The 20,255-nt window shown below is 32.2% G+C and overlaps 1 protein-coding gene across 1 annotated transcript in view; it reads left to right on the forward strand.

The window, feature by feature from the left end:
- The window catches only part of LOC129225664 (probable phosphorylase b kinase regulatory subunit beta), a 94,098-nt gene that overhangs the window by 9,739 nt on the left and 64,104 nt on the right, over positions 1 to 20,255 (forward strand). The window contains exons 4-12 of the mRNA XM_054860140.1: positions 393 to 495; positions 839 to 952; positions 2,692 to 2,751; positions 6,604 to 6,740; positions 9,211 to 9,370; positions 11,099 to 11,296; positions 13,206 to 13,263; positions 13,359 to 13,439; positions 18,456 to 18,611. Coding sequence (XP_054716115.1) covers positions 393 to 495; positions 839 to 952; positions 2,692 to 2,751; positions 6,604 to 6,740; positions 9,211 to 9,370; positions 11,099 to 11,296; positions 13,206 to 13,263; positions 13,359 to 13,439; positions 18,456 to 18,611 — 1,067 coding nt within the window. The remainder of the gene's footprint in view (positions 1 to 392; positions 496 to 838; positions 953 to 2,691; positions 2,752 to 6,603; positions 6,741 to 9,210; positions 9,371 to 11,098; positions 11,297 to 13,205; positions 13,264 to 13,358; positions 13,440 to 18,455; positions 18,612 to 20,255) is intronic.

The following is a 20,255-nucleotide window of genomic DNA, read 5'->3' on the forward strand; positions in this document are numbered from 1 at the left end:
ATTGTAACAATGAATTTCATACTGAATATTTCCTCTACTTTTGGGCAATTCTCGAAAAAATGTCCTGTGTGTAAAGCTAAGTTTTTTATTTTCTCCAGCTAACCAAAGAGCCTTCAAAAAATAATGCTGTTGGGGAGTAATACATGCTTTAATATACTATCAAAGCATAACAGTTAATCCCATATTTAATTAATAGCTACTTCAATAAAATAAAAAACTCAGTGTTATACACGGGACATTTTTTTTCAAGAATCGCCCATTTGCACTTTCTACCAATCAAATTCAATGTCATTAAAATAATGAAAAATTCATATCATGGAAAAATATTTCGGATTGTTACATGGAAATAGAGTGATTTGTTTGAAATGAATTTTTTTTTTTTTTTGTTTTAGGAGGATTGATGATGACAGAGGGAAGGCCTATGAGTTGGGGCAAAGTTGCGTCAAGTGTATGAGAGGAATACTCTTCTGTTGGATGAGACAAGCTGAAGAAAAAGTGAGGAATTTAAATTTTGGCGATGAATGACAAATAGCAGTTAAAGCAAATTAAAAATAGGCGCTAGTATCTAGTTTTAAAAATCAATAAAAGATATGTTAAAGCTACTGCTATATATTTTTAAAAACTTAACAAAGCATATATGAAACTTTGTAAAAACACTTTAAAGTGACTGGCAAATTCTGATTACACATTGAAATCCCCAGTTCATAAATTCATATTTTATGCATGTTGAAAGAGAAGATAGGACACTGAAAGCAATTTTTAAAAAAAATTGTGCCATTTACTTAACACTGTCTATGGTTTGCCAGGTGTATAAAAGAATTAATTTTTATTCGTTTAGTTGGAGAAGTACAAAATGAATCAGTGTCCTGAATTTGCTCTGCACAGTAAATTCCACCTAGAAACTGGGCAGCCTCTGTCCAGTTCTGTTCTTGGACAGTATGGACATTTGCAGGTAAATAAGACCAATTTTGTTTTCAACTGAAAATTTAGCTCTTGCCACAAAAACCTTAGTTTATCTTTCTTCTTGGATTGAAGATTTCACAAAATTTCATGAAGCAACCGCATTTCGAACATGCTCAACATGTACATCGAATATCTGTTTCATTTACATGGAAACATAAGTTCTGTGTACATTTTGAACCTACTTTATTGTAAACTCAACAATTGTTTTACTATTACTCTTGTTTTCTATTATAGTTGGTTTTCATAATATATTTTACCTTTTTGCTTTTTGTTAGCTATTCAATTAGCTCATGTTTCAAAAACTTCGGTTATTTATCTTTCTTATTGGATGGAATATTTTTGCATATAAGTTCACAGAATAATACATAGAATAGCACTTACTCGCAGAATAACAAATAAATAATTACAGCAAATATCCATTAATAATTGAATAATAATTTACAATTTGCGTGCTTTATGTATGATGTTTTTATCAAGTTTTTTTTTTTTTTTTGCTCAAAAGTATTGTTTCATCTTGTTGAGTTTTTATTACCTTTAAAATGTCTATAGTTTTTAGAAAAACATGTTTGTTGAATACTCCTTAAAATTTTTTTTCCAATTGTCTGTACAAACCATGTTTTCAGTGTATTATTATGTTTGTGTTCTAATGCTATTGTTTTCCGTTAGTTTATGTGCCTTGCCATTCGAAATAGAACAATAATAGTAATGATAAATTTCTTTATTTGATAAAATATATGCTCACTAATCTAGTTAACTAAACCTAATATAAATTCTATTTTGTCATATTTAAAACTTCATTTTAAAATTGCAAAAGCATTTTTTTTTCTTTTTTGATGAACACTGTTAGTTTAGTAGTACTTTAATAATTCTGCTGTTTCATCCCTTTTGATATGATATGAAATTGCTGTTTTTAATTTATTGATTATGTTTTTTAACAGGTGAGAACTGTGGAGTTAATGTTAGGAAATGAACTGTCTAGTGTTGAACGCTTTATAAAAAATTTATCTTCTAGTTAGGTTATTAAATTACAGAAGTGATATTATTAGTACTCACAGTTAAATTTTTGCTTGAGTAATTTTTTTTTAAATTTTCTATAGGATGACCTAAAATTTTTAATGCATTTTTTTTCTTCTGAACTCTAATGATTTTGTGTTTTTTCTTATTATTTTGCATTACTACTATTTCCAAAAGTAAATGACACATAAAAGACACACATTCACGCACAAAATTACTGTTATGCAGTTTTGTCAAAATATACAGTTTTAATTCATTGTATTTTTTTAGATTTTTGTCTTCAAAAAATAAGCTTAGTATTTGTTATGAAAACTTTATAAATCTAAAATAAATTAAAAATTTAAGAATTAATGAAAATGAAATTCATATTTCAAAAATGTGTATTCCTGTAACTTCAATAAATATCAGGTATATATCCAACTGACTTTTACGTATAGATGTAACCATTCTTCTTTTAAATTGATTAATTAATTTCAAGTTTACTTGAGAGTTATTTTAGTTCTTAAAAGTGATTTATTTGTTTTTGTAAAATGAAGTAATATTTGCTGGTAACATATTTAGGACGTTTTGCCTTTTTGAATAGTACTTTAACAAGTAGTGTGGTTTATCAGTATTGTATAATTATTTTCAGTAACTGTTAGTATTTTTTTAAAAAATGTTCATACTTTATGGCTTTAAACTTAAATTTCAAAATGAACTTTATTTTTTTTTCAGCTTGACGTTGTGTCTTTATATTTGCTGTTTTTGGTTCAAATGATCATGTCTGGACTTCAGGTAAATTCTTATATCCCTGTGTTGAAAAAAAACAAAAACATGTTTGATTTTATTAATTAACTACAGTGCAAAAGGAAAAAAAAAAGATGTAAGAAGGAAAGCTATTTCTGTACTGATGTTTAAATTATGTGACAAGTTTGCCTAAATATTTGAACAAAAGATTTTATTTGTCCTGCAGCTTGCTTTCTTTGTATTAATCTTTATTGTTTTGAAACATGGGAAAAAAAAAAAAAAAGACAGAAAAAAGAAAAATTAATTACTGGTTCAAAGAACATTCTATATAACGAATAAGTGAATAAAAGTGAAATCAGCTTTTGTGGCTTTTTGAGTTGCTTTTTTTTTTTGCTCTTCACTGTCTGAGGATTTTTACTATAGTGTTGTAAAAATGATGTAAGGAAGTTATAATTGTAATTTTTCATTTTTCATTTGTTTATTTCATTCTTTATCTACCATCATTGTTCCTTTTCAACTTTATGTTTTGTTACATTGCAGAAAATCTTGGTAAGACATTTTACTATGTGACAAAAATGTTTCTTTTTTTTTTTTTTTGGATAAGTAGAAGAGAAACAAGATAACATGTTTACACTGCCAAAAAATCTGTTTGGTTAAAATTTTTCTCTTCCCACTTTTATCTACTAATCAGATTTTCAATTGTAAGGTGCATCATTAATTTGTTTGCAGGGTAGAGTTTTTCCCAATTAGACTGATTTTTATTTTAATTGATTTTGCAATTTTTTTTTTTTTTGTTATTTCAAAAGGCATCATTTACTTGCTGTATAACTTCAATTTAACGATTGTCAAGGGACTAGAAAAAGTTATCATTAAATCAAGAATATCGTTAAACTGAGGAGCATAGACTTTCAATGCAGTTAAATCCGGACCAGTGAAATGTATCATTAAATTGAGAAAATCGTTAAAAAGGGTATCATTACACTGTATTCCTTTATCTCTTTTTGTTGAGAAATTTTCAATCATATAAATTATTTAATGTTCCAATATAGATGTTTTAGTCTGTTTTTGTAACGAACTTTTAGCAAAAAATATTCATAGTATGGAAATTGCCTCACAGTAGTTTACTCATTTTTTAAGGGGGTAGGGGAATAGTATTAATGCTATAAATTTTCCATGGCTTACTTAACGATTTTGATTTTTTCCATTTTACTATGCGACTAACAGAAATCAAAATGTGCAGGATGTGTGTAATTCAATTGACATAAGCTAAAGAGAAATAGATACTCAGTCTGTGTCGAGTTCATTAAAACTTACTTCATTGGTAAAATTTATTATTGATGTACCTAAAACAGTTGTTGATTTTTAATAGGAAGCAGTTTTTATTGCTTTTTTTTAAGAATTCAAAACATTTTACTTTTTATCAAATTGGCGTTAACTGCAGTTTAAAATTGTACTTTTCTGTATTTCACTGTCAAATGTGTTTTTCTTACCTGATCAGAAGTTCCAACAGATTCAGCCAATGTCAAATGGTCAGCATTAATACCAAATTGTGTAACCAATAGCATAAGGCATTGACAGTACCGAATCTAGAAGGGAACAAGCCCCTCTCCAGGGGGACATGAAAAAATTGCTCTATTTCTGTGTGTTTTTTGTTGATACTCAATGGAAAAACTCGAAGCAAGAGGGGCAAGGGCTCCAAGTTTTTGCCCTTCCTCGGAAAAATCCTTGTTTTGGCACTGTGCAGAATTGTTTTGCTAAACTTAGCATGAATTTGTTTCAAACATCACCATATTGTAACGGATTTGGTGCAACTTCCACTTTCTTGAAATGAAGACACAGTTCTTGATAAAAACACAGGAAATTTATTTACACTATGTACAGGAAAGATCGTCAACAACTGCTAAATTAATCATCAGCAATTAAGCAATTATCACACAACACCGTAAACTCAACGTTTACACACGCATTTACTTCCAAATACGAAAACAACACAGCGAAATGCCTCGCTATAAACAGAGCAAATACGCTCTCAGTTCGAAATCTCAATCGAAACTAACTTTTTATCCATCGCTAACGGCTTATATACACACCGAAAAGAAATCTCTCAAATATTCCAGAAAATGCTACAACGTTCTACAACTACACTTCCATTGATAAAATCAGTGAATGAAATAAGAAAAGAAAGAATAGGGGGGTCGTATACTTTAGCCATATGTTAAGGGGTTGCATATTCATTACGGGAAACTATTTACAGGTTACGTTACTACAATAATTACTATTTACAGGATTTGTAACAATATGATGACAACTGGGGGGTATCTGAATTCGCTCCCAATAACAGAAATTAGAGTTACTATGTAAGACAGCCCAGCTTAAGTTTAGCCATTTGGATCTCATTTTTACTTTCTTCTATATCTAATATGTAGAAGAAAGTATTGGATTCGTGCAAATTTCGAATTTTGACGGATTCCAACGTTTTGAGGTGTGCTGAGTCCATTTCGACTATTTTTGGAAAATGTCTGTCTGTCTGTGTGTCACGTCTGTGTGTGACCAGTTTTTTGTGGCCGCTCTACAGCAAAAACTATCGCACGAAATCGAACGAAATTTGGTACACATATGTGCCCCTATGTGAACTTGTGCCCATTGGTTTTTGGCGCGAATTCCTCCAAGGGGGGTGGAGCAATGGGACGTTTTTTGAGTTATGCGTGATTGCTATTCCTCAGGAAGTAACTGGCGGAATCAAACAAAATTTGGTCCATATGTTGCCCCTAACTGGAGCAGGTGCTGATTCAATTTTGGTGTCAATAGCTCAAACGGGGGTTGAGTTATAGAACGTTTTTTGTCGTGAATTGTGACTGCTGTATCTCAAGAAATAACGAGCGGAATCAAACAAAATTTTTTTTGACAAGTAGCCCTTAGTGGGTATAAGAGCTGATTTTATTTTGGTGTCAACAGCTAAAAAGGGGGGTAGCGCAATCGCCCGTTCTTTTTTTCCATTTTGAGTGCCCTATCTCAAGAAGTAATGCTACGTTCTGTTTGAAATTTGGAATATATGTGAATCCATACGTAAACAGGCTTTGGTTCAATTTTGACTCCAATCGCTCCAAGAGGTGTTGAATTTTTTTTTTTTTTTTGCGAATAAAAATAGTTTTATTAAAGCAACAATAAAAAAGATAAATCGTAATAGATTGTCGTCTGCGTATTTCTCGTGATTTTAATTGTATGGAAATGATCGGAAATATTATTTCAATGATTTAAAATTTTTAACTGTTGCCATCTTATGTTTGTTAACAAATAAAATGCTTGTAATTAATTCAAGCAAGGCTTTTAAAATAACTTTCAATTTTCGCTCTTTGCTTTGCTTTTACAATAATTCAGACATTGGGATGGTCGTCAAGTTTTTGCATGTGTCATTTTGTTTTTGTTAGGAATATTGCATCCTCGTCAAGCATGGGGAGGGATCAGAAAAAGGAAAAATATAGAAGAAAGTTTCGTGATGGCCACAACATACTAGTTCATTGTTGCACAGCTGAAATTACCACAGCAAAGTTTTGGGTTTTGTCGAATTGGCCAAAAATAATATTTTTTTTAAATGAAAAATTCACCTGCCGCTAATAGTTGCTTGTGGTGATAAATTACCAAATGGTATCAACTCTCGCAAAAAGACCACCACTCAAACATAAGCTCGGATCCAAAATGGCTGAACTTAATCTGATGCGTCGGCTCATCTCTATAGTGGCCTCAACAAAAGTATGTTTGGAATTTTTCTTTTGAAATCTTTCTCTAGTAGTAAATATCTTCAACTTTTTTTTTGTCTATCAAAATGTGGGGTTTTTTTAAAATAAAATTGTTCAATCAGCATCTGTTTTACCATTTTCATACCCTTCTTCATCATACTAGATCATTTATACGATGGATGAAGTGAGCTTTGTGCAGAACCTGGTATACTATGTGGAACGAGCCTATCGTACTCCTGATTTCGGCATGTGGGAAAGGGGAAGCAAGTATAACGATAACACTCCTGAAATTCATGCCAGGTAAGCAGCAACTTGTGAACTCCCTTGTGATTTCAAGAATGGATTTCTAACTAGAATTGATTCTAAATACCGAATTAGCATAAAAGAAGCTTCGGGGTTTTAAAAATTTATAGTTCATAAACTATTACATTTAGCACTATAAATAATACATAAAAATAAAGATAAACATTCCAAGTTTCTTTTCAGTCACAAATGTTCAAAGTGTGCGCCTTTTGCAGCGTGACACACATCTGATCTGCATTCTAGTTTGTTCCATACATTTTGGAGTATTTCACTGCCATTTTCTCGCAATGCTATACATGTGCAATCTTGAAGTTCTTGCAATGTTGTAGGCATAGGCGGTGTATAAACACCGTCTTTGACGAAACCCCATAAAAAAAAGGTTACATGGGGTTAGGTCTGGAGGGACCTGGCAGGCCAATGCAGAAAAAGTAAATCATCATCGCCTGCATGGCCAATCTAGCATTGCGGAATGTGCACATTTAAGTAATCACAAATGTTCAAAAAACTTGGAATGTTTATATTTATTTTTATGTATTACTTACAGTTGTAAGTGTAGTAGTTTATGAAATAATAAATTTTTAAAACCAGGATATTCTTTTATGCTAATCCTGTGTGAATGAGTCTTGTTAAAATTGAAATTTTAAACGGGAAGCATTTTTTGATCCCACATTTCTTCCCTGCAAATTACATTATGAATTTTGTAACTAATATTGATTTTAAGCAGGAATGAGTTCAATGAAAATTTAAACTTTGAATGTAATGTGTTCTTTCTTCTTACAATTTTAAAGTGTTCCTGAAGCAAATATGAAAGATCAGATTTTGATTGTGTATCAGTTTTAATGTGTCAGACTTTCAACTTCAATGTTTATTTCTTGAGAACAGTAACCGTATCTTATACATCATTGTTATAATTCTTCTAAGTTGTTTTGACTGAATTTTACATTATGATATAGGATGTTACTTATTATTTCAATAGCAATAACTTAGCTAAATTGTATAAATTATACTTATAAAGTTTATAACTTTTATTGAGACATATTATTATCAATTACAATACTTAATACAATTTTAAAAAAAAATGCTTTTAGAATCATTCATTTAAATTTTAGAATCTTTTGGGCATAGTATTCCATTTTTTTGTCATTAATAAAGGAATACGCTTCACTTTATTTTTCATTTATGTTTTATATTGACATAAGAAATATTATTATTTTTGTTTTTCAACCATAATTTTTTATTATATTTTAAAATTCTAAACTTAGTCAGAGTGCATCAATATGTTTTATTATAACAAATTTTTAATGTTCATGTTTTATTGTATTTATTATTTTAATGATAATTAATGGCTTCAAAATTAAAATTGTGCATTATTCAATGCCATATCCTTTAATTTTGTTGTGCCAGAACCAAGGTCAGCATTTTCAAACTCAGTTAGATCACGAAAAAATTTAACAACATTGAACAGAAATAGAGTTAAAAAATGTTCGTGCCCCTCACATTGTGGTTCATAGTTACGCCACTGCTACATAGGCCTACTGGTAAATTGGACCCTGCCAACAAGAAACTACAATACTAGAAGAAAATGATTAAAAAAGTTAAGGTTCAGTATTATTTTATACTTTCTACGGTTACCTCGGCTTGCACAGTCTACCTCAAAAATAACAGTCATGTTGTCAAAGTATGTTGTATTCAGTACAGGCCTGAAAAAAAAAAATCTGTAAAATTTCCCCACAGGCTGTGAAAAAATAACCAAAAAGGAAAAATTTTAAATCCCCAGATTACAAGAAAGGACTCAAAACAAAATCAAGAGTTTTACTTGTTCACAGTCAAGGAAAAAAATGGCATCAGACCTTTCTTCTCGATTTCATTTACGCTAATCAAAACTGAACTCGTGGCAGACGGCAAATTTCAGATTTATTACTGATGTTCCTGAACTTAAAAATGCTTATTACTCTCTCCCCAGGTGATTTTACAGCCTTTATGGTTTTGAAATCCAAAGGAAGTAAATCTACTTCAGGAGCATTTTTGCAGACCTTTGAATGAGACTGAAATCAGTACAATGGGATAATTATTTTGGGTAGAAAGAGCCATTTAATGCCATTTTCAGGTCTTAAAATTAAAATTCAAATGGTTTGGTATTTTTTTTTTTGGCGTTTGGAAACCCCCTATGTTTTTTCTTGAGTGCCCAAGGGGCCCAAGTACTTCTCTGACAAATTTGGTTGTGATCCAATGTAAACTGTGGAAATGTTTAGGGAATATGCGTACATACATGTATGTGTACACGCATATATGTTCTTTGATTTTATTTATATGGATTCATTATTTCAATTAATAAAAAGCGATCATATTTGAAATTTTATCAGTGTGAAAGTTAGTGAAGAAGTTTCAATATTTTCAATTAAATATTTAAAAATAAAAAAAAAAATCGGCATTTTCTTTCATCTCTAAATTATATTGTTGTTTTCAGCTCAATCGGCATGGCCAAGTCTGCTCTTGAGGCCATCAACGGCTGCAATTTATTCGGAGACAAAGGGGCTTCGTGGTCAGTGGTGTATGTTGACATAGACGCTCACAGTCGAAACCGAAGCATTTTTGAGACGTTGCTTCCTCGAGAATCTAGTTCAAAGGTGTGATTGGAAGGTTGTTTCCTGTTCCCTAAGTATACAATCATATCTATCTTTTACTGTTGGGAGAATGTTAGCATATGGCTGGATTATACTAGTAATCTAGTCTCATTTTTTTGATTTATGATTTTAACTTTAATCATAGTAATAATAGTAGTGTTTATGTGAAGCAGTGAGAATTAAAATGAATAAATCTTATTAGTTTTATGTCTGTAATATGTGATGAGTTTAGCTGAAAGTGCTATTGGTTATGAGCGTAGAATGGGGCAATTGCTTCTCACTAAAAAAGAATCTCTGACTTTTTCGTACTTCCACTTCTTCCTAATTTCGCTGAAAATAATTTAAAATTGCATTTTTAGGATTTCAATTTCGAAATTTTTTTTGGAGGAGAGCCGTATTAATGCCTATTTTACCCTCAAAACCAAAAATAGCATTTTTTTTTTTTGGAAGAGAAGATAACTATAATTTCAAGTAATTTCCAGGGTCCAGCATTGGAGGGAAGGGAGGGGTGTATGCAAGTATGCTTGCCCCTCCTTAATGGGAATCCTGGCTACGCCCATGCTACTGGTTTTAAATTCTCTTAGACGGTAAAACAGTTGGGGAAAAACAAAGAGGGCTTTATGTAACCAAAACATTATTTTGACTTTTAAATTTCTCAAGGGACATTTTTAATGCTACCTAAATCAGGAGGTAAAAAAATAAATAAATAAATTACTAAACATAACTTTATAAGTTCAAAGACAATCATTATTAACGTTGAACAAATGAAAAAAAAAAAGTGAGTAAAGCTATGCAATTTTATTTTGTTCTTCTCAAGCTCTGGGCATCAGTAATTTTTTCTGAAATATTTTAGTCTCTCTAACAAATAAATATGCCTTAAATTTACATATCTTTAAAATTATAATACTTCTATTTTTCTTCTGTTTTTTTCATTGGTAAAAGAATATATCAATTTTCAGTTTAAAGTTAATTTTGTTAAGTTGTGAATTTAATATTTAATAAATAGTTTTTGTTATTTCTACATTCTTTTGCTTGCTCAGTTATTTCGTCTCTTTTCACTGTAATAGAAATAGTTTATGATTCAGATCCAACCATGTTTTTTGAATTTGTTTTGTAAGCTACAATTTGTTCTCTATTTTTTCCTTAATGTAGCACTTTTTAATATTTAAAAATTTAATTTTTTTTATGTTTATGTACTGTGACCACAATTCATTCTGTAGTTGAAGGTAGTGACACTTTATTTTAATTCTGTTAATTTTGGCTTTTGTGTTTGAATTATCAAATTTTAAAAAGTTTCAGCAGTACTAAATTGTACGAGAAAAGTATAACTTTTAAAATTCTTTAAAAGTAGCTATTTTAATTTGAAAAATAGCATTCAAAGCATAAGAAATAAAAAGGGCTAATTTTTTTTTAATACATACATACATAATTGATTGGTATTTTTTATTTAATATTTCTTATACACGTACGATGCACACTGTTTATGATTTTTTCCTCCTGTGCAGCAAAAGCTCAAAAGGATGCATATTTTGTGCTTAAATATTCACTTGAGTAATTTAAAGAAATTATCTGGATTACTTTAAAGTTTTCATCCAATAATTTGTATTAAATAAATTTTTGCCTAAGATTTTAAAATGTGCTGTAATAATATGCTCTGTTATATGAATTTGCTTTATGGTTAATAATTAATGTAGTTTATGAAATTTCGTAATGAAAATTTGTTTTGTCCAGAATACAGATTCTGCATTACTACCTACCATTAGCTTTCCATGCTTTGCTACACACGACGAGATACTGTATGGTCGAACAAAAGACAAAATTGTGCGTAAACTACAAGGGACATATGGTTTCAAAAGATTCCTCAGGGATGGTTATGGCACCGTATTTGAAGACATTACTCGGCCATACTATGAGCAAGGAGAAACAAAGGTAATATTATGTAACATTTATATATATATATATATATATATATATTTTTTTTTTTTTTTTTTCGGACTTCTGAAACAAATCTTTGTGTTTTGATGAGTAATAAGATTCAGCCACCATGTGCTAATTGATACTTAAAAGTTTGCAAGTTCCCAAACTCTGTACCAGCATTTGAAATTGTACAAGATAATTGAAAAATTGAATTTGTTCATCAGGTTTACATTGAGTGAGTGGTTTTGGAGGCCAATTTCCTCCCCCCCACCCAAAGGCTGACTTGTTATGACTGAAAAGGCTACTTGGGGGAAATTCAGGCTGTGTAGCTGTCACATATAGTACACGCCAAGTAAAAATAAAGATTTAAAATTTAATGAACACAATTCCTTCTGAAAAAAAGTATTTTTGCATGTTTGTTTGTTTATTTTATTTTATTTTTTTTTGCTTAAAAAGCAGAAATTTTTTTTTGTTAATTTTCAAAAAATTTTCAAAATGTACTTTTTTTTTTTTTTTGTGGTTTTTTTCTTTTTTTGACTACCTTGATTTGCTACATTACAGTCTACTTTTGTTATTACTTGAATTGTTTGTTTGCACTTTTTTTATGTTTCATCACTTTCTGTCCATAAAAAATTGAATTTTTAAAGTGGACCAATTTTTGAATGATTGAAGACATAGACATCAGTTTTTATTCACCGAGTTCGTTACAAGTGTAATTCATTTCAGATGTAGATATCATATAACAAGCTGTAAGTCATTGCCCTTATGCCAGGGTTAAGGTAGAACTACATGCAATATACCGACAGCCTGGTTGTGGCATCCAGAGATTGCAGTTTTCTCCTTGGTATGGGCTCATCAGTCTGGAATGGTAAGTAACAGAGCTGGTGGCAGATGTCGTCTCATTGAAGCTGAGAGTGCCAACAATCTGGTAGCTAAAGTAAATTTTGCTCGCCAGAGAGAGTCTGCAGTTCTGGTACGGTTCAACTCATGAATTGAAGGCAAGGCTTGAACATTAAGCAATAAGTTTTAGCTTCTAGTTTATTGCCATTCTCAGCTTCCAATGAGAGGACAACTGCCACCTGCTCGTTATTCACTACTCCAGACTGATGAGTCCATAAGAAGGACAAAACTGCAATCGCTGGGCATGATAATTGGGTTGTCGGTATATTGCATGTATTATGTAACACGTCGTTTTGACTAAAACCATTTTAAAACTTTTAACCTGCTATTTTTATCTACTTCTTGCAGTCAGCATTTTTTCTCCACAATACTTGTGGTGCTGATACAAGGAAATTGCCATTACTTTAAATTTTTATTTTGCTGATTAATTCATGCTTTTGTGATCCCTTCTTGCTACTTTTCAATTCATGGGTTTTATCACACCACTGAAAATTGTAATTTTTTTGAAGGGAAGAGGAAGTTTTTTTACATCTGAAGAAAGGTATTATGTTCATCTGCCAAAAGTTTTTACATTTTAAGGATGTCAGTTAATATATTTAAACCCCTTAAGCTAATTTTGTTGTGATCTTTGCTAGATTCTTGTAAAATATTGTCGCATTTAAAATCAGTTACATGACTTACAGTACTTGCCATGTAAATTTAAAAAAAAAAAAAGTTAATTTCATATTTTTAAAGTGTTTCTGATATTTCGAATATTTACTTTTAAAAGCAGATATTTATAGTGTTAGATGTTTGCTGTTTGAAGAAAATAAAAAATGGTGGGGGGGGGGGGGGGTTAAAGGATATACTGGCAGCATAAACTTTTTAACTGATGGTTTATTTTCCATAAAACGTATATCACTATGTTTATTGAATATTCACTGTAGGAGGCCGTAAGTTATGGTAATTTAATTCAACTATTGCTTTAATAGTTTATTATTTTTAAAACAGTTTGATACTGTACAGTTGTTTTTTCTTGTAGGAGTTCGAGAACATTGAATCTGAATGGCCTCTCTTCTTTTTGTACATGATTCTTGATGGTAAGTTACTCTACGTACCGACCCCTTAATTTATCATTATGTTTTACCATCAAAGTGTGTCTTTCTAATTTCCTTGCACGATTTTCTTTAATTAGGTATTTTTAAAGGAAATGATGAGCAGATCAAGAAATATCGTCACCTTCTCCATCCAAGACTAAAAGTAGATAGATTTGGAAGTAAGTTTCTACACTTTTGCATAGATGTTGTGGAGCTCAGCGCTCAGATTGTGTTCATTTAATAATCATGGCTGATATGTTGCTTGCACTTCTTAATTTTATAAATTGCTTTTACCCGCTTACAGTTCTGTTCCTCAGAGCGAGCCTAACATAAATCCAAAAATTGTGATTTTTCTTTTGTTAGTGCATTGTATGTACTGCCATGCTAAGCGCAAAAGTGGTATCTGCATCTGAGTTCAACATGAGAAATTCCCGTTTAAAGTTATGTGCCTCCATGTATTTGATTCAGATGAAAAATTTTCAGAATTTTTTAAAAAATATTTCCCATTGACGAATGACCATAAAAGGGCGATTCTCGAAAAAAATGTCCTGTGCGTAACACTGTGTTTTTTATTTTATTCAAGTCACTATTAATTAAATATGGGATTAACTGTCATGCTTTAATAGTATATGAAAGCATGTATTATTCCCCAACAGCATTATTTTTTGAAGGCTTTGGTGAGCTGGAAAAAATTAAAAAACTTAGCGTTACGCACGAGACATTTTTTCGAGAATCCCCCAAATGTAGAGGAAATATTCAGTATGAAATTCATTCTGTTACAGTAATACATTTCCCACTTGGAACATTTTTTATCACTAGTGTGACAGAAAACATAAAATCAAGGTTCCACAGTACAGTAAAAACCTGTCTACAACGATGCAGTTGGGACTTGAAAAAATATTGTTATAGACAGGTTATCGTTACAGACAGTTTGATTATTTATGCTGATATCTTGCCAGGACCAAGGAAAATATCGTTATAGACAGGTTTATTGTTATAGACAGGTTATCGTTATAGACAGTTTGATTATTTATGCTGATATCTTGCCAGGACCAAGGGAAATATCGTTATAGACAGGTTTATTGTTATAGACAGGTTATCGTTACAGACAGTTTGATTATTTATGCTGATATCTTGCCAGGACCAAGGAAAATATCGTTATAGACAGGTTTATTGTTATAGACAGGTTATCGTTACAGACAGTTTGATTATTTATGCTGATATCTTGCCAGGACCAAGGAAAATATCGTTATAGACAGGTTTATTGTTATAGACAGGTTATCGTTACAGACAGTTTGATTATTTATGCTGATATCTTGCCAGGACCAAGGAAAATATCGTTATAGACAGGTTTATTGTTATAGACAGGTTATCGTTACAGACAGTTTGATTATTTATGCTGATATCTTGCCAGGACCAAGGAAAATATCGTTATAGACAGGTTTGTTGTTATAGACAGGTTATCGTTACAGACAGTTTGATTATTTATGCTGATATCTTGCCAGGACCAAGGAAAATATCGTTATAGACAGGTTTATTGTTATAGACAGGTTATCGTTACAGACAGTTTGATTATTTATTCTGATATCTTGCCAGGACCAAGGAAAATATCGTTATAGACAGGTTTATTGTTATAGACAGGTTATCGTTACAGACAGTTTGATTATTTATTCTGATATCTTGCCAGGACCAAGGAAAATATCGTTATAGACAGGTTTATTGTTATAGACAGGTTATCGTTACAGACAGTTTGATTATTTATGCTGATATCTTGCCAGGACCAAGGAAAATATCGTTATAGACAGGTTTATTGTTATAGACAGGTTATCGTTACAGACAGTTTGATTATTTATGCTGATATCTTACCAGGACCAAGGAAAATATCGTTATAGACAGGTTTATTGTTATAGACAGGTTATCGTTACAGACAGTTTGATTATTTATGCTGATATCTTGCCAGGACCAAGGAAAATATCGTTATAGACAGGTTTATTGTTATAGACAGGTTATCGTTACAGACAGTTTGATTATTTATGCTGATATCTTGCCAGGACCAAGGAAAATATCGTTATAGACAGGTTTATTGTTATAGACAGGTTATCGTTACAGACAGTTTGATTATTTATGCTGATATCTTGCCAGGACCAAGGAAAATATCGTTATAGACAGGTTATCGTTACAGACAGTTTGATTATTTATGCTGATATCTTGCCAGGACCAAGGAAAATATCGTTATAGACAGGTTTATTGTTATAGACAGGTTATCGTTACAGACAGTTTGATTATTTATGCTGATATCTTGCCAGGACCAAGGAAAATATCGTTATAGACAGGTTTATTGTTATAGACAGGTTATCGTTACAGACAGTTTGATTATTTATGCTGATATCTTGCCAGGACCAAGGAAAATATCGTTATAGACAGGTTTATTGTTATAGACAGGTTATCGTTACAGACAGTTTGATTATTTATGCTGATATCTTGCCAGGACCAATTAAAATATCGTTATAGACAGGTTTATTGTTATAGACAGGTTATCGTTACAGACAGTTTGATTATTTATGCTGATATCTTGCCAGGACCAAGGAAAATATCGTTATAGACAGGTTTATTGTTATAGACAGGTTATCGTTACAGACAGTTTGATTATTTATGCTGATATCTTGCCAGGACCAAGGAAAATATCGTTATAGACAGGTTTATTGTTATAGACAGGTTATCGTTACAGACAGTTTGATTATTTATGCTGATATCTTGCCAGGACCAATTAAAATATCGTTATAGACAGGTTTATTGTTTTAGACAGGTTATCGTTACAGACAGTTTGATTATTTATGCTGATATCTTGCCAGGACCAAGGAAAATATCGTTATAGACAGGTTTATTGTTATAGACAGATTATCGTTACAGACAGTTTGATTATTTATGCTGATATCTTGCCAGGACCAAGGAAAATATCGTTATAGACAGGTTTATTGTTATAGACAGGTTATCGTTACAGACAGTTTGATTATTTATGCTGATATCTTGCCAGGACCAAGGAAAATATCGTTATAGACAGGTTTATTGTTATAGACAGGTTATCGTTACAGACAGTTTGATTAATTATGCTGATATCTTGCCAGGACCAAGGAAAATATCGTTATAGACAGGTTTATTGTTATAGACAGGTTATCGTTATAGACAGTTTGATTATTTATGCTGATATCTTGCCAGGACCAAGGAAAATATCGTTATAGACAGGTTTATTGTTATAGACAGGTTATCGTTACAGACAGTTTGATTATTTATGCTGATATCTTGCCAGGACCAAGGAAAATATCGTTATAGACAGGTTTATTGTTATAGACAGGTTATCGTTACAGACAGTTTGATTATTTATGCTGATATCTTGCCAGGACCAAGGAAAATATCGTTTTAGACAGGTTTATTGTTATAGACAGGTTATCGTTATAGACAGTTTGATTATTTATGCTGATATCTTGCCAGGACCAAGGAAAATATCGTTATAGACAGGTTTATTGTTATAGACAGGTTATCGTTATAGACAGTTTGATTATTTATGCTGATATCTTGCCAGGACCAAGGAAAATATCGTTATAGACAGGTCTATTGTTATAGACAGGTTTCACTGCATATAGTTGAATAAGTGAACAAACAAACGTTTTCCCTTGTCCTGTTAAGTAGCAGCTATGTGACTTACGTTAGTCTGGGTCTGGGGTACAGAACTCAGACCATGAAACTAAAGGACATAAAGGAGTACAGGAAACTTCCCGATTATTCGCGAGGCGGATTATTCACAAGTCAATCGACAGTCAGGAATATGTATTTTTGTAGCAAAAAGCAAATACCAGTAGCTGTTGTTTTTTAGTCAAAAAAAAATTGTAAATTTAAACTCGGTTGTTTTTTGTTTTATTTATTGTGCTTCCTTCATTGTACATACTCGTTTTTTATTGGTGTTAAGTTCTGTTCTGCAGAAGTACAAAATATTTTTACTCTTCTTTATATGTTTTTACTGCTTGTAGAAAGTACTACCCATCAATGCAGCTAAGTGTTTGAGGAAGGACAATTTTTACCTTATTTGTCCCCAGGGACTGATTTACGGCAGGGCATTCGGGGCCCGGGCCCGGGACACCAAAGGAAAGGGGGCACCAATTTTCTGTCATCTTTTTTTTTTTTTTTTTTTTTTTTTTTTTTAATTTTTATTTTAGGGACCAGTGTTTAGGGCCTCTAACTGAAGAAAACAAAAAAAATTTTTTGTCATTTGACAATTTTTTTTATTAAATGAAAGCATATTAGCCAATTGTTGTGGAGAACGATCATTTTCGCTATTGAAGAGTCCTTTTAATTAAGTGTCCTTTGCATACTCTCGTTTCTGGTGGTAAATTATCTTTATTAGCTCTGTTATCAATAGAAGTAAGTTTGACCTAAAACTTGATTATGAGGACATTATAGATGAATTTACTACAAGAAAACAAAGGAGAAAATACATAAAGAATCATTGATGCGCAGAAAGCACATTATGATTTACCTTTACCATTTGTATCATAGTTTTTCCATCCGCGACTGTAAAAAAGTTTCTAACATGAAAACGATAAAATTATTTTTAGATTTATATTAAATGATTTCTTTGCAAAACATCTTAATTATTGAATTTTTTCATATGAAATCGACATTTTAAAGTTTCTTTCTATCAAAATAATTTCCAACACTTACCTTCATATTTTTTGTGTGTGTGTGGGGGGGGGGGGCACCATATCTGTCAGTGCCCGGGGCACCCAGGTGAGTAAATCGGTCCCTGTTTGTCCCTCACTTTAGCCATTTTTGCGGTTTATCCGCAATTTTTACTACCTGCGGCACTTGTGCCACCCAATTCTGCAGATAGTCGGGAGTTTACTGTATATGATTATAGTTCCAATTGATGTTTTAGTCTTATAATATTATCCTACTGTATTTTACATATTTTTTTTTTGATATATTTTTTTGAAACATGAGTTTTAATTTAGTTCTGTCTTCTGCTCTAAAAATGTTGCCTTTTTTTTAAGTTAGCTATATTTAAATGGTTTAGAAATTGTTTGAAACTCATTGTATCCATGGAATTGTTGACTTGATGTATAAATTGTTATGTTTTGTATTATAGCCTACGCACAGTTTTGTGAAGTTTCTAACTAGCTGCTTCTTTTTCCCCTCTTCAGATGCCATTGTGCCGAAATATTTTTTCGTCCCCACTCTCTGCATCGAAGCCGAAAGGAGGGAGCCCGGTTCTCAGAGGAGAATTCCCAGTGTTGAAGGGGATGCTGATAACTTATACTTGCATGGTCAAGCATTGTACATAATGTCTGAATTGCTAGGTATGACACAAACTAAGAGAGTTTCAACTTTTTTAATACCGTGACATTCCTCTTAAGAAATATGAGTTTCATTCAAATGAAACCAGGTCAGTGCGTCTAACTTCACATTAGATGTTAGACGATGCCATGTAACTGCATGTATGGAGACACCATCTATTGGTGACTGACACATGTGCAACGCTTCATGTTGCACTGTGACAGTGTGGTTTAACGCTGAAGAGTAGGTGGTCATACAAGTTATTGATGATGGGGTTAAACCCATTTCTAAACCATTCTTCATAAATTAGCAGAGTATAATAAATAACTTTAAACTTTTTTAAAAGAAGAAATGGCTTTGTTTGCTATCGACACTTAAAATAAAACCATAATCATTTTAAATAAATATTTCTACGATGACCAATTTAATCCGAAGTAAAAAGCTTTAAAAAAAAACTATATTGCGCTATTAATATGAGTTGCCGGGATAAAATGAATATCACCGGTAATAATCATTTTCCTATTATTCAATAGACTAACTCTATAAAACTATCTTCTAATACAATCCCATTGTGAGGGAAAAAGAGCGAAGTCTTCCGACTGCAGAAACATTGTGTATTAGATCGCGGAGTGCAAGTGGCGAAGAGACGGAAGACCAGATTCTCTTTCTCTCCTCCACCTAATTACCATATCATTCACTAAAGCCACCTAAGACCATATGCCAACGCCCACTACACGTATATACTGCCGTGTGCAGGTAAACAGCAGTATCTGCAGAAATGAGTTTTCGAGATATTTGAAGAAACGTGTTTTGGATTCAATGCTAACAATAGGGAAATGTTGGAAGTAGACGCATTTTTCGCGCCTTTTTTTCAGCAGAAACAAAATAAGCGAGCTCGTACAATTAAGATAACGTACAATAGATGACAAAAATGCAGAAAAATGAAAAATGAAAAATTTGCAGTTACTGCCCTTTACCTGCACACGGCAGTATAATGCAATTGACTCTAGTCGGCAATGACGAGATAAGCCACTCCTTCTTCAGCATCACACTCGTGCCACTCCCCTTCAATGACCTTCACCCGTGCAGACAGAAAGAGAGCAAGATAACATCCGATAAGGAATCGGTGAAAAATACAACGTAGGAAAGTACTGATACTACATTAATATAATGCAGATTGAATAGTAAGAAGTGAGAAACATAATCTAGCATTTTTATCTAACAGTTATCGTCCACTACGAAACGTGTCCTTTTTTGACCAAAAGGGCCCACACAGGGGGAAGGGGCCCACTCCCTGGGCCCACTGCTTGTCGAGTTCCTGAAATGGGGTACCACCATCAATGCCCAGAGTCATCAAGCCACTTTACGGAAGCTTAGACGAGCCAGTAAGTCAAAACGGCCAGGCATGTTGTCCAAAGGCGTCCACATACGGAAAATGCAGTGAAGACAACATTGCAATAGTTTCGGTAGGAAACGCTGGAGCTGTAACATCCTCCGTGTACCCTTTCACCCAAGGGCGCCCATATAGGGGGCGGGGGGGGGGGGCTTGAGCCTCCCCTTTGAAATTAGAACTTTTTTGCTTTCAGTACTTTTTTCTTTGCAAAAATGTAAAAACATTTCTTCTCCAGCCATTAATGAATAAGTCATTGAAAATGTCAAATTTTAGT

This window comes from Uloborus diversus, chromosome 7, assembly GCF_026930045.1.
Source record: "Uloborus diversus isolate 005 chromosome 7, Udiv.v.3.1, whole genome shotgun sequence".
NCBI lineage: Eukaryota > Metazoa > Arthropoda > Arachnida > Araneae > Uloboridae > Uloborus > Uloborus diversus.